Below are 15,332 nucleotides of genomic sequence, written 5' to 3'. Positions count from 1 at the left end.
AAACGCTGCTAACTACTCTCAGGGAGTTCAACTAGTGGCCACATACACGGCAGACATCAATGAATTAACTCTTAATTAGCTATAAAACGCCAAGCCCGGTTGAAACAGTGAGTGAACTAATACCTCACAACTCAAATTGTGGCTTTGTTACACTTTTTTCCACATTTATTTATCCAGATTTTCCCGGATTGTTTTCAAGTCAAGATACAATGACAGAAAGCAGTTACCGATCACAATTTGGACAGATTAGATTACGATTCCTGAAATTTTAAAAGCAGCTTACGCAAAAAATTCTAAGCTCCAAAAAAATGGCATAAAAAGAAGAAGTTTTCAGTACCAGAGTTACTGATAACAATCTGAACAGATTAGAATAACATTTCTGAAACTTCAACACAGCTTGTGTAAAATGGCACAAAATGGGGATCAATCAAAATATTTCCCTCAAAACTTTACAATTGCATTCAGTTATCACATGATGCATCACATGTTCTTCATGACTGAATAAGATCTATCCGATAAAAGAGAAGCCCTAAGAAATAAGATACGTTCCAACTTTCAATGAAGTGAAACCTGATTTAGAATGCGTCTGCCGACGATGATGTCAATGCTGTAGTTTATTGTGCGGTGATTGATTGTGATTTGGTGAGAATGGATTAAGATAAACTCACAACCACAGAGAGTAACACAGAGATAGATAGATCAACTGAGAGAATGAATGAACTAAACGTTTAAAAAAACCAGTTCATTACTGGCTATAATCTGTTCACGGTTTCCACTCTGTGCTTTGAATAACAACATGTCCATCAGTGAAAATCATCAATAGCCGAGACGATTTGGTCAAACGAGATTAGAATCGAAATTGGCGCATGCGTAATTAGTGCCTTACTCGTTACTAAAACACTATCAAAACAATGCTGAGGCAAGTGAGGTCAGTCACTTCCAGAAACTGTCAGCATTCAAATGAAATAATTTGACCACGGACCGGGTACCCGTGTGAATGGTCACCCCGGGCTGGCATGGACCGGGTACCCGTGTGAATGGTTACCCCGGGCTGCCATGGACCGGGCACCAGTGTAAATGGTCACTCGGGCTTGCATGGACCGGGTACCCGTGTGAATGGTCACCCCGGGCTGCCATGGACCGGGTACCAGTGTGAATAGCCGATCCAGACCTCATTAGATAAAGATTAGATACAGATACAAATTTGGCCCACGTCAAATAATTTTTGTGGCTATTAGCTAGCAGATTCAAGATACACCAGTTCTGGTTAATTGAGGGAACAGTTTCAAATGTCCAATAAGAAACCTGTGTCAGTTGTGATGCAATAGTTGTGAAACCGTTGTGACAGCGAGTTCCTGCTGTTACCGGTTTTTATGACTCTTGAGTTCTGAAGTCGACTCTATAGTGAACAACCGCAAATACGATGACGGAAAGTGAATACAAATAACGATCTAGTGGTAGCATCTCTCCTCGAGACCACGATACTTAACACTAGTAAACCCTGCGTCAAGTTAAACCTTCCGGCAACCTCCCCCTCTCCCAGCTCCCCCTCACAATATACGTGAAGCTGAGGTTAATGCCACTTTTTCACTATTCACTACCTTCAGGCCTCGCTGCACTTTCAGAGCGAGATTAAAATGTCTCAATTAACGATTGTGACAGCCTCAATTTGTACTATTACTAAAACTGTGAAATACTGTAAGCGCTTACAACGACAGACCCAGAGTTCAATCAGAGTTCTCTAGTTACATATGTTACAACTCCCTCTTTCTCCTGAAGAGAATCAATTTTCATGTTTGTTCAGCAAACAAAAACAGTCTGATTGAACGAGCTTTTACCGGGACCGACCCGGGGTTCGGGGTCGTGAAGTGTTTGTGGTTTTTATCGGATCCACTGATGAAATTTAACGGAACGTTGTTTTGAATATAATAATTCCAGACTGACTCGATGTACATGTGTTTTGAATATGATAATTCCAGACTGACTCGATGTACATGTGTTTTGAATATGATAATTCCAGACTGACTCGATGTACATGTGTTTTGAACGTATCTACAAAGTTCGAAGTGATTTGAATGAAATTGAACTAAAACCGATAAAATCCGTTCTCGAGAGAAGCCTAGCACGTACAATACATGAAATTGAGGGAATCAGCGACAGATCAATGGAGAAATGTCTATGTTTAAAATGTGAAATTTTCCAAGAATCACAAATTGATAAAGAAACACAAGGCGAATAATACATCGAAATTGCTGATTGTTTCCAGGTGCCGGTTTATAGACTGGTATTACCTTTAAACCTTTAACTCAATTCATTATCAATTGAGTTAGCCCCCTGGTTAAAAGTGATACCAGTCAATAAAACCAGTTTTTTTTACAAAATTTGTCAAAATCACTTATTTTTTTCTAGATGTATTCCAGGTGAGTGACCAGAGTGTAGTATACGGAGGTGAGGTTTGTAAGTATGATGAGAATGTGGCACCGAGTTCCTGTGTTCATCCACTCGGAATACATTGTAGAATACACTGTAGAATACACTGTAGAATACACTGTAGAATACACTGTAGAACTGATCACTGAACGGCAAACGGAAATGAATCTGACCACGCGCCATTGATCTACCGAGATAACATAAAGAAACCACGACGACCACCGCCAGCCGCTATCGGTCGCAGTGATTGTTGAACCATCGCCATCGGCAACATATTATCAGCTCATTCCGCTGTAATCGGTGTATACAAACCTCTCGTGACCTTCTGTTATATGTGAAAAAAATATAACAACATCGACGGGTTGAGTGAGGCTTCCTGTAAAATTCTACACCGCGTCAACACTTCCTCAGATAGCAGGAATAGGGGTTATACCCAGAATCAGGATTCCTCCAGGAGCCGGGTTATACCCAGAATCAGGCTACCTCCAGTAGCAGGTATAGGGATTATACCCAGAATCAGGATTCCTCCAGGAGCGGGGTTATACCCAGAATCAGGCTTCCTCCAGTAGCAGGTATAGGGGTTATACCCAGAATCAGGATTCCTCCAAGAGCGGGGTTATACCCAGAATCAGGCTTCCTCCAGTAGCAGGTATAGGGGTTGTACCCAGAATCAGGCTTCCTCCAGGAGCGGGGTTATACCCTCTATGCTGCGTCAAGAAATGTGACTAGTTAAATCCAATGACAATCTACGTAATTTTGATTTTATAGGAAACCTATCAGAACCTGAACATCAAGACAACGAATCTACCAGTTTGATTTGAACTGAATGATCTAAAAATAAGACCTTCACGCGATAGGGCGGCTATGGCATGACATGTGTGTAAATGACTGTTGAAAAGCTGTCGCTATGATTCGTGACCTTGTTATTTTTTTCAACAACTCGACAAAAGTAATATTTCAAGCCTATTCCTAGCTGTAAATATCAAATCTACAGGTGATACTTAATTCAGCATTGATAGTTTGACTCCCCCAGACAAAATCAGATTTCTCAACTGATCACAATTCATAAATCATTAAACAACGAGTTTTTACAGTAAAAGTCTGTTGTTTGCGAAGTCTCGATGCATATCAGGTATTTTCATACATAAAACCCAAGCGTATAACAAACATACCATAAGTCTGAGACATCGGTTGAGACCCGGCCCTTTATATGATTCAAACTATAGGGGAGTTGAATTTCAACTTAACCACGTTTTTAAAAGATACTAGGCCTATATGTGGAACTCTTAGTGTATATAAATTAGAATCATATCCACATTACCAAAGTGATTTAGGCCGATGAATAACGTATAATTTGCAGGAAATTCCACGGTTGGCTGATTCACCTATCAGTCAACCTCTACAGCAAGGTTGACTCGCAATACACCATGAGAATCTTAAATTCGCTCTCTACCAATTCCAGAAGTCTCTTCTGACACATTTGTTTTGACCAGAATTCCCTATTCAGGAATAGCATAATAAATAGCCGACGATAGAAGTAGCCGGAATTGCTATCTTAAATCCGAAGACAATATAGTTGACCCCCCTAGGTCAGAGCTGGGAATAATCATTTGACCAAATGACTACCCGAAACTCCAAGGTCAGAGCTAAACAAAATAAAACTAACCGAGCATTACAGGAAAAAATTGAATTTCAAACAAAAATTGATTTCTTTATTGGGCAATGGGATTAGGGGAATTCACAAACTTGGAGGGTCTGTCATGTCATCATGTAAATCTCTAAAAACACGTGGGTCTATGAAACTGGCCCGTATGGTTCATCGGGACAAACATCTGAACACAAGTTATACAGATTCGACGTCAGTCTTGAACTATGAAACGTGGCTAACTTATATAATACAAATCCAATCAACACAAACTCATGAATAATTTGTGAATAAAGTCTCTCTCGGTGTCTATAACCGAGCCGTCGTATAGAGACAGGCACGAGACCATACTGGCAGAAATCAACTCCCTTCTTCCTTTACACAGTTCATTCATTAATCGGATTAAGCTAATTAATCCGCTAATTAATCTAGTTAATTAGTTAAACGATCAACCTACGACTTGTTAATAAATAATTAACACTTATCTAAGTACGTGGAAACATTCTCGAGTCAATGGTTTAAGCATTCTCAATTTCTGAGTGTAAACCTAATATATCGATAAACCGCTTCAGTTCGGCACCTGATAATAAATTAATTGACCAATTAATAATTAATTAATTGGCCAATTAATAATCTACTGATTTATTAATGAACGCGTGCTTATAACATGATATAATGAGAAACACTCGTTAATATTGAAATATTGAATATTATTTAGTGCAGGTAGAGATAGTGGACGGGTGGGCGCTGTAGGCTGTAGTGGGGTAAACCAGTGGGCGTTGAGGTTATCAAGCCAGACCTGCTGAACACCTTTACGATACTTTTAAACATTAGTTATCACCGATGAGACTTTCAGCCGTGGCTGTATCATTAATTCAAGGGTCCGCACACCTTTCCGATAGAATGATTTTCATGGTTATCGCGTGACGTATGACACCTTTAGATCTGTTCCGGGATCAGTGAGGTTTATAGACTGCCTCTACTAAAAGTAGTCCGAAAACCTATTTTATGAGATCACATAAAGATCAAAGATGGCCACCTCCTTAATGTGGACTCGACGCTTGACTGTGGCAAGCGAGGATCCACCAGATGTTGCTAGTGAACTTTCAGACAACAATGCCAGATTTCAACAAAGATTCAATTAAAATGTATCCGTAATTTCTCAAATTCTACGAATACCTAGACATGATTTGTTTAATGTTTAATGTTTATTTCGATCAGGTTACTCTATCGATATATACAAGCGTCTGGCGGAAAAGCTGGTGCAGCACGCCATCTAGTGGGATACTATATGGCAAGATAGCTGGTGCAGAACAGGGTCCTCATTGCCATTCAGGCCCCACTTAAACCTTTTGATTTTGTTCAAACCTAGAATTATCGTAAATCCTGTTTATATCGTAAAGGTGCGCGGCAGGCTTCTGAATTCACTGAGGCATCTCTCTCTCTCAGTCGAGGGAGAGATAGGGGGCGGTACCTGTCGGTTGTGAATCGTTATAAACAGAAGAATCATTTGACGATTCATACGTCGATTCCGGTACCTCAACCATTAAATCTATACACAATTGAGCCAGGTACGACACGAGGTGAATTTTAAATTTATTCGGTCCGTCTTTCTTAAATCTATTCGCTGAAAATTGATCGTAGTCATTGGAGAAGAACGTAAAAATACCTGTCATTTTCAGTAGTCGACGAGACCCGACTGGACCAGACTGGTCCAGACCGGACCCGACTGGACCAGACCGGACCAGAATACCCGATATCACTTATCGTAATAGGTCACAAGAAAATTAGAGTCGTTTGACATCAGAATTTGTAGCTTAATTGAAACTGAACTAGAAATTATCCAGATTTTGAGAGTAACTTTTTATATGTTTTTGGGAGCAACTCTTTTAAATAGTAGTCATATCCAGGTCTGTAAAACCAATAAAATCTGGACCCAGTTTCGCAGTAATGAGTCAGATTTTTCCGGGTTTTCCATGGATAAGTGGCCACCATGAACAATATTTTGAATTCATTCCTACTTCCTTCATGTCAGTGAACTTTTAAATCGATATAAACTAGTCATAATGAATCTGCTTAACCAGCGCAACGGGAATCGAAGTCATAACTATCTTAAAGGCAAGTTGCAGACCGTAATTGAGGGTAAAGGGAATTTAAAAAGTGCGGAAACGATGAAATGGTTATCGAACTTACCGAGGGCGGGGTTATTGAGCAAATTGATATCCGAGTTGGAAGCGTTTTTATTCACATCTTCGCTATCGTCATCTCCGCTATCGGTCATGCTGTCTACATTGTTGTTGTTGTTGCTATAGAAATTGTTATCTGTGTTGTCGGTGGCGCCACCTCCGTCGTCGTCGTCGCGTTGTTCCTGAGAGGCGAAGAAATCTAGCAGCGATTGTTCAGATGGATATTCGTACATCACGTGATCGGAATCAAACGATATCGAACCCTAGAAAATATTACAGAGAAAATGAGAAAATTTACAATCAATGAATCAATAAATCTTTCAAGAGAAACCCGCAATATCAAGTGAAATAACTTTTATTGATTTTTTCTCACGTTTTGGTGGAATCTTTCCACCCATCTTCAGGGTTTATAATTATAAGATGGGTTGAGGGAATCGGCCCGAAACGTACGAAAAAGCAAGAGCAGTTGTTTAAATTGATATTGTGGGTTACTCTCAATGATATTCATCAAGACTGGAAATAGTTTCAACGATTTACAGACAATAAATTTCACTCTTTTGTAAAGTATCAACAAAAAATGATCGGTTTCAATAACCTCCTTCCAGAGATACTTTGAAACATGAAAATATGATTGAAATAATTTGATATCTCGTCAGGTAATGGTCTAACAATAGAACCCTGTGGAACACCAAGCTTGGTTTTTAGAATACGAAGAGTATTCAAGATGACAGTGTTTCGTAATGCAACACATTTCATTCGTGGATCAATCAAAAACTTCTTTGAACTTCAATCCACACAATATCGGCGCTAAAGATGAATTATGAAAAAAAAAACAGCATCAAATCAGACGATAATTTCGAGTTTAAATCCACCTTGTTTTTAGTTGCATTAAATAAAGCGTAGTCTGCCCGCCGGAGGCAATGTAAATTTGAAATGTAAATCATAATCAGCAGTGATGAATTTTTGATTAAAAGCAGACATTTGTTGAATATCGGTTGGAGTACAGTATTTTACTGGCGTCGGTCGCGGGCTGTTCATTCAACTATTGTCAGTCCAGATGTTCAACACGGTGATGAACTGAATTAATTCATGCGCGTAATAAATGAACATGAATTCCTGTTACGCTCGATAAATATCAGTAAATACTGGCTTACCCCTAAATTCCAATCTATAAAATCAATTCAATTCCATCACTCAACCTACTGAGTGTCACTCGGGGCATTGTTAGTAGGGTTGAGGTTCTGTTTCCCCTCAACTTACTGAGTCTGAGCCATCGCTGTACAACAGGCCCCTGATGATGTTTTAGTCTCATTTGAGGCAAATGATGAAAAAGAAACAAAGAAAGGATTAAGAAGAATGATGCTTTAGTTTATCTAGGAGGTGTTGTGCGAGTCTCACACTGTGACTTGTCTCACACAACACGTACTGTAGGTAGGTATATCATCATCTGATATGATCGATATTTTTATTCGTAGAATGAAGTGCACCTGAGGTAACAGGAATTCCTGCGCTGAGTTAACGAACCATCTAACACTTCCCCGCGCGCGTGAATTAAATAGCTCCACCGCATAAAGAAAATATGTCGCGTTTTTCTTGCTGATAGAAATCTCCTGCGCAGTTTTAACTCTTTCAGGGCGACAACTTTCCGCCAATTCATAAATCCATGTATTGTCCCTGATTTTTCCAAGTTATAACAGAATATTCTCGGAATGAATCAGATAAATTTCTAAGCTCAAAATGTTAAAATTTATTCATTTTTTTTAATTGAATCACGTATTGATAAAGAGCCTCAATTTTTGAGGAAAACTTTTTGCAAAATTGTTCAAATTCCTAGTTGTCCAGGGTCAGTGGCCACACTGTTTTGTCCCTCAATGAAAATCTGTTTGTCATCCACGTTTACACTATGATAGTTAGTCCGTTCCAAAACCACCCCTTGGATGCATGGATCGGCCCAGCGCGGAAATAAATCATCACAATCGAAATAGATACGATTTCAAATATGAAACCGGATACGTTTGACAAGATGTTACAACGGATCACGCGAAAACCAGCTGCAAATTCATAAAATATCTAGGTTTTCGATCCAAAAATATCGCATAATTAGGCCATATACACCCTAACATTTCAAATACTCAAATGCTGAAGGGCAGGTCTTTTTGAATTGTAAAAAATTTGAGGATCGGACTTCAAAGAGGGTTGGAAAAATATTTCAACAAATATCCGACAAATTTTCAACAAATTTTCCCTTGAGTTTTATATTCAGCGGAATCTTGTTACAACGATCTTCAAGGCACCAGAAAATCTGTTCGTTATAAGCGGTAGTTCACTGTTTTAAATATCCAGTACAAAATTATCAAAATTTTCTTTTTTGGGAAGAATTTCCAGGTGTTGAAATACAGCGGGTTCAAAATCAAAACTCCATCATCTCTCAGTTCGAACAAAAATTATCGGGCTGCTAATTACCGAAGCCTACTGAGATTATCATTAATTACTCGGTAAGACTAATTAATCACACGACAGTAAAGACATCAACAAATACCGGTGCCTTTGATTGATTATCTTTTCTGATTGACGCAAGTTATCTACAGATGTTTAATCAGCAGAAATAATGTTTATGTATCTGTTGAATTTATCCGCAAAAAACAGAGCTTGCACAAAACCTGAACGACTTGAAATCCAAGAACGACCCGGTCAGAACTCAAGAACGACCCAGTCAGAACTCAAGAATGACCCAGTCAGAACTCAAGACTGACCCAGTCAGAACTCAACAACGACCCAGTCAGAACTCAACAACGACCCGGTCAGAACTCAACAACGACCCGGTCAGAACTCAACAACGACCCGGTCAGAACTTAACAACGACCCGGTCAGAACTCAACAACGACCCGGTCAGAACTCAACAACGACCCGGTCAGAACTCAAAAAAGACACAGTCAGAACTCAACAACGACCTAGTCAGAACTCAACAACGACCCAGTCAGAACTCAACAACGACCCGGTCAGAACTCAACAACGACCCGGTCAGAACTCAACAACGACCCGGTCAGAACTCAACAACGACCCGGTCAGAACTCAACAACGACCCGGTCAGAACTCAACAACGACCCGGTCAGAACTCAACAACGACCCGGTCAGAACTCAACAACGACCCGGTCAGAACTCAACAACGACCCGGTCAGAACTCAACAACGACCCGGTCAGAACTCAACAACGACCCGGTCAGAACTCAACAACGACCCGGTCAGAACTCAACAACGACCCGGTCAGAACTCAACAACGACCCGGTCAGAACTCAACAACGACCCGGTCAGAACTCAACAACGACCCGGTCAGAACTCAACAACGACCCAGTCAGAACTCAAGAACGACCCGGTCAGAACTCAAGAACGACCCAGTCAGAACTCGAGAACGACCCGGTCAGAACTCAAGAACGACCCAGTCAGAACTCAAGAACGAGCCATTTTCAAATTTTGTTTTTTTGTGAGTTGTAACATCAAAATCCTCGAACAATTTTTCTTTCGATTGAGTGTTAGATTCTTCAGCTCAATTATACAGTCACTTATCTCCCGAGACCATCTGCTTCAGACAAGCCCCTGGCAACAACTCGAAGATTCACCACCAGATACAATCTATTTATCACATAGAAAGATCATTTCATACGCAGAGTGGTGAAGACTAACAGAGAGAGAACTGAGTCGTAGATATTGAATTGTGGTTATTGGTTTTGTTAATGAATACACTGATAATATAAACACAGTATACATTCCAATAGACTCTGTCTACAAGAAATAATTGACAATATAAGACATATACGAATATACCACAGTCATTATTACCATATACACATCAGTACACCGGGTCCAGAGTCAATACTAAACTCACACAACTGTGGAACTGGGTCCAGAGGCAAATTTAACCCACACCCTAGTTTTTGGTTGTGTGTAGTGTGTGATGAATTATAAATCGTAGATCTACATGTAATAGCTCTTTCTCTCTCTCTATCTCTGAGACTGATGAAAATTCATCAAATCAAACACTGTGGCTGCTGCTGCTGCTGCTGCTGCTGCTGTGGCTGCTTGTTCAGGGGGCTAATTACTCATTAATATATATCAGCTCTACATGTGTGTAAATACACGACACAATGACGTGATCACATCTGATCAAATCCTACTATCAATCTAACAATCAGAATACCGTGATTTCAACGATCCTTCATAATACACAAATTCAACCTTTTTCGTGAAATTTACTATGATTTCATTAAGAGGTAATTAAAGCAATGTTTCTATTCGCACATAGAGAAATAACCAGTAGAATGGACCTGGAATCGGTCGGTTCTAAAATGGAACGGATCAACATAGATTTAGAACAGACTTTTAGCTAGCATGAAAGCTCGATTCTAAATTGGAACTGATTAAATCAAGGACATGCTAAATATCTGTTTAAATACTACATGCGGTTTGTAACACTTATCGGGACAGACAGACGGATGGACGACCGTTGGTTCAGTGTACGGACAACACGACAATACATCGAGTATTCATCATCGATTCACGATGATCAAATTTCTTATTTACTCGAGCAAATTCTGTTTGAAGATGGAAAGGTTAGTGTCGAGTTCGGTCTAGTGTTATTTGCAGTAAATTTACTGAATTTCACCTCGTGATAATCAATTCAAGAGAGGCTTATCGAATGAGTGAGGGAGAGAAAGAGTGAGAGGTCCACTCCAATTCAGACAGCTAGAAAGACAGTAGAGGCAGATTGTAAGAAAGAGAAGAAAGTATCAAATCAAACCAGACCCACCCATGGACCATGTAAAACAAAGTCAATATTGCCAAACTACAGTTTGAGAGGAATCGAATTCTCAATTCTTATATTTGACTCATTATCGAGTTCCGTAGTTTATAATTATAGATCACGAAATCGAACTTTTGTTTCGTGACTGCGTAGTTAAATCCAATGTGCAACATTTGCACAGTTTTCAATCATTTAAAGATCATCTTTTTTCAATCCCACCCATTCCTGAGTCAACCCACGGTCGGGGGTCGCGCTCAAATCCACACCTCGAACAGAAACCTGATAAAAGCTTGAATCATAAGTGTGAATATACAAACATAATCTGCTGCTAATTTTTTGCGCAAGCTTTAATAAGACAATAGAGAAAAACAACGCAGCTACTCGTGTATGCTTCATATTGCGATGTGAAAATCAAGCACCAGGTGGTTCATATACAATAATACAATCAGTCACGAATCCACAGGTGGTCGACGTAAAAAAAATGTCCGATCGAAAACGACTTGTTCTTCGCCGTACTCAGTATTCGTATATATCTACAGTAGTAAAGAGAACCGCGTCTTTATATCAGCAGTACTGCGACTGTGAGCGCAATAGAAATATTCTCATGCAAATCATCTGAAATTGTGCCAAAAATTCTTGGTTTTTTTTATCTTCAAGTACGAGGAAGTTCATTAACATCGAGGGAAATTTCCTATTCAGATATATACATTCAACTGATATGTATTGAATTGATATTCAATCCGAAGAAAAAGTAGGCTGATGCGTCCACGGGGCGTTATCAAAGAACAATTAAATAAACTCACATTTTTGGACCCCTCTCCCTCATATATCTACACGCTCAAGCTGCCAGTAAAAGCGTATGTATTTCAGTGAATTTCTAAAGGTAGAAATTTCGGATCCCTTCCAAAAGGTAACAGAAAGCTTGAACAGTTTAAAGATGTAAAACTGCTTAAGGAAATAAAAGCCAGTATAACATTCCTGTCGACACCAGGAGCAATAATTGAAGCGATGTTTAGGACGAACAGGTTGTATCGACAAGCTGGTTCCAACAGCACAACTCAGTACAGTATTATATATAATAACATGACTCAGACAGATGCCAGGAGAGAGAGAGACATATCGACTATAAACAATTAACTTCTACTATATATTAAAACCCAGTCAACAGATTGTCGTGAAATTCATTCAAGTTTATTGGACCTCACCCAATTACGCATAACTCTATTAAAGTACAACACATCTAATGACAAAACTGGATTAGACATAGGCCCTACATGTGTAATATCCTTAAAACGCAGAGGTCTGGGTCAGTCAGGTCACATAGATGAGATAATCTTCTCGGTAAAGATTTCCAACGTCGCAGAGATGAAAAAATTTGGGGCAGAAACTTCCAAACACAGGAATCGAAAGAGAAAGTATGCGATAATTCCTCTTACAGAAGAGCGCAGAATGCTATAAAACGAAGATGGTCAGAGACTGTGACAGGTACACGCATTCACTGACAATCAAACCCTGGTCTCGTACGTAGCTGGAAAGCATGCAAACCAGTAGACCAATAAAACTAGTCCAGTGGTTATCAGCTTAACGTATGCGTAACAACTGGTGTTTTGACCTAGCAACTGGTTTGGCCTGGTTGTAGACCTGGTTGTAGGCCTGGTTGTAGACCTGGTTGTAGACCGAGTTTAACATCAATAAATCCTCGAATTTCAAGCTAAAATCTCGAAAATAACAAATAAATTCTCACCTTTTGTTTCTTCGTTTTCTGTAAAGATGATTTTTCCAGTTTAACGTTGGCGCCGATGAACTCGATATTACACGGTTTGATCCTAGGTGGCGTCGTCGTCTGATCGTATTTCGTCCTGTCGCGCGACGACGGCAACACGGCGTCGTTAACGATACCCGATAAATCGAGTTTGGTATCGATGAACTGCGGCGGGGGCGGGCGTGGCGTCGGCGCGCTGCCCTCATTTAATTCGAATACCATCACGTCATCGATATTTGTAATCGGAACGTCGTCTATATTAGTAACGGGAATCTCGTCGCTACTCGCCGACGAGGTCGTCACGTTCCCGATCGTCATTTTTGGCGCCGACGACGCCGCGCCGTGGCGTTTATGAATCTGCGGCTGCGTAAATATCGACGGTACGGGTGGTGCGTGGCGTTTACGCGGTTGTTGCGAGTTCAGCGTCGGTCGTTGTGGTGGCGCCCCCTGTGCCGGTTTTACCTGAGATTTCGCACCGGTCGCGTCGTCGGAACCGGTCACCAGTTTAAACGTAGTGGTCGATGACCGGTTTGAGTCATTGTCGACCGGTTTCACGGCAACCATTTTGGTCGAAGAGGTCGACGGCGATTCTTTCGCATTTTGTTGTCGAGAATCTTTCTGAGATTTCGCCGCCGAACGAATATTATTATTATTAATATTATTATTACTAGTTTCATCATGTTTTTGCGACGTTGATATTTTCGAACAGTTAGTTAAAGGACTCTGCACTGGACCACCCACCGGACTTTGTAACGGACCACTCGGACTCTGCGACTTCCCACCTCCGAACACCCATGACTGACCTGCCTCGCGGATCTTCGCCAATTCTCCGTTGACGATCGTTTTATTATCGTCGCCGTGGTTTCGATTGTTGACTTCGACGACTTTTTTCGTAGCGTCTGCTACAGTAGTAGCAGACGGTGTTTTGTTCGCTTTGTGACCACCAGGTGGCCCTGTCCGTTTTGAGGACAAATTTGTCGTTAGATCTGAGTTGTGTTGTATGCGTGCGGTCTGCGGGGGGACTGACGGAACCGCGGGCGAGGTTACCACGGGAACCGCGGGCGAGGTTACCACGGGAACCGCGGGCGCGCGCGATTTCTTCTTGCGCAGAATCTCCGGCGACCCTTTCATCGCGCCGCTCTCGAAAATATTACGAACCGACGAAACGAGATTCCTGACCGGTAATTCCTCGGACGTGAAATTATCACGATTCCCTGAAATAATCCTCACCGTGTTGTTACAATCCGGTTCGTCAGTCGCGGACTGCAAGTTGGACTCGGGATTCGCGTTATAATCGCATCGCTTATGATTCGCGGCGCTCGATTCTTTAATGAGTAGATTCTCTCTGCGCGAGGAATCGACGACCATACTAGTGGCACGCTCGCGAGTCGCCGCGCGAGGAACGTTTATATCCCCGTAGTCTATAACGCTAGCGGCCCGCTCGCGATCCACAACACGCTTCGGACTCAATACCGGATCGGCAACACGCTTCGGACTTGATACCGGATCGACGACACGCTTCGGACTCAATCCTGGATCTACAACGCGTTTCGGACTCAATCGTGGATCTACAACCCGTTTTGGACTCAATTCCTCAACGCTGACGCTATGTTTTTTACTCTGCAACGAATTATTATCCGTTTCTAAAATATCCTCGACACTCGCCGAGCGTTTCCGATAAAGCGATTCCGTCCCGTCGCCGGACGCCGACTTTTTCTTTTTCACCGTCAAATGCGCGAATTTATCGAGTAACTTATGCACGAATCCAGGTTGATACGGTAACTCTTCCTCCGAAGAATCGTTCGAATTGTTATCCGCGGCGGCAACGACGCCGTTCGTCGTTACGTGATTATGATTGGCGGTCGTCCCGGTGATATTCGCGTTCGCGTAGTCTTTCTCGCGGTGGTGGTATCGAAGCGCCGACGATACTTTCACCGGCGACGGTGTTTCCGGCGTCGCGTCGTTTTCGTCGAACCCGGAATCGGGCGTCGAACGTTGACTATTTTCCGACGCTGCTTGTTGTTGAACGTGTTGTAACGTGTTTCGAGTCCCGATCGAGTTATTATCGATGTATTTATTCGTCGACCCGTCGTAGACTATGTTGTTACTATTCGCGTGTATTTGTTGAACGGCTTTTTTCTTCAGTAAAAGATCGCGTTTCCAGGCGGGCATTTCTGCCAGGCGACGCATTTCGTCTAAATGTCGACGCCGTTCGTCTTCTTCATGGCGACGTTTTTTCTCGATTAGAGCCAGCTTCCACGGCGGCAGAGTCGCCATCGCGTCGCCGAATTTTTTTATTATCAATCCGTCGTCACCGCGGCCTGTCAAAAATATATTCGGGAGCTAACGTCAAACACATCCGGATTCCCCGAGACCAGGAAGTTTCCACTGATGACGTCATTTCGTCAGTGGCGGTCTCTCTCAACGCCTCAAATTCAATCAAATTATTGCTTTATTGAAGCAAAATGGCTCAAGTAATAAATTGAAACTTGGACTCATGAGACAATTGATA

The 15,332-nt window shown here is 41.5% G+C and overlaps 1 protein-coding gene across 1 annotated transcript in view; it reads right to left on the bottom strand.

The window, feature by feature from the left end:
- Positions 1 to 15,184, bottom strand: part of LOC141908545 (uncharacterized) — a 21,107-nt gene extending 5,923 nt beyond the window's left edge. The window contains exons 1-2 of the mRNA XM_074798641.1: positions 12,803 to 15,184; positions 6,269 to 6,524 (exon numbers count right to left, since the gene is read on the bottom strand). Of these exons, the coding sequence (XP_074654742.1) occupies positions 6,269 to 6,524; positions 12,803 to 15,097 (2,551 nt within the window). The 5' untranslated portion in view covers positions 15,098 to 15,184. The remainder of the gene's footprint in view (positions 1 to 6,268; positions 6,525 to 12,802) is intronic.
- Between the last annotated feature and the right edge of the window lie 148 nt (positions 15,185 to 15,332).

This window comes from Tubulanus polymorphus, chromosome 7 (assembly GCF_964204645.1).
Source record: "Tubulanus polymorphus chromosome 7, tnTubPoly1.2, whole genome shotgun sequence".
NCBI lineage: Eukaryota > Metazoa > Nemertea > Palaeonemertea > Tubulaniformes > Tubulanidae > Tubulanus > Tubulanus polymorphus.
Note: the sequence above shows the minus strand (reverse complement) of the source record. Positions and strands in the feature narration are given on the sequence as shown.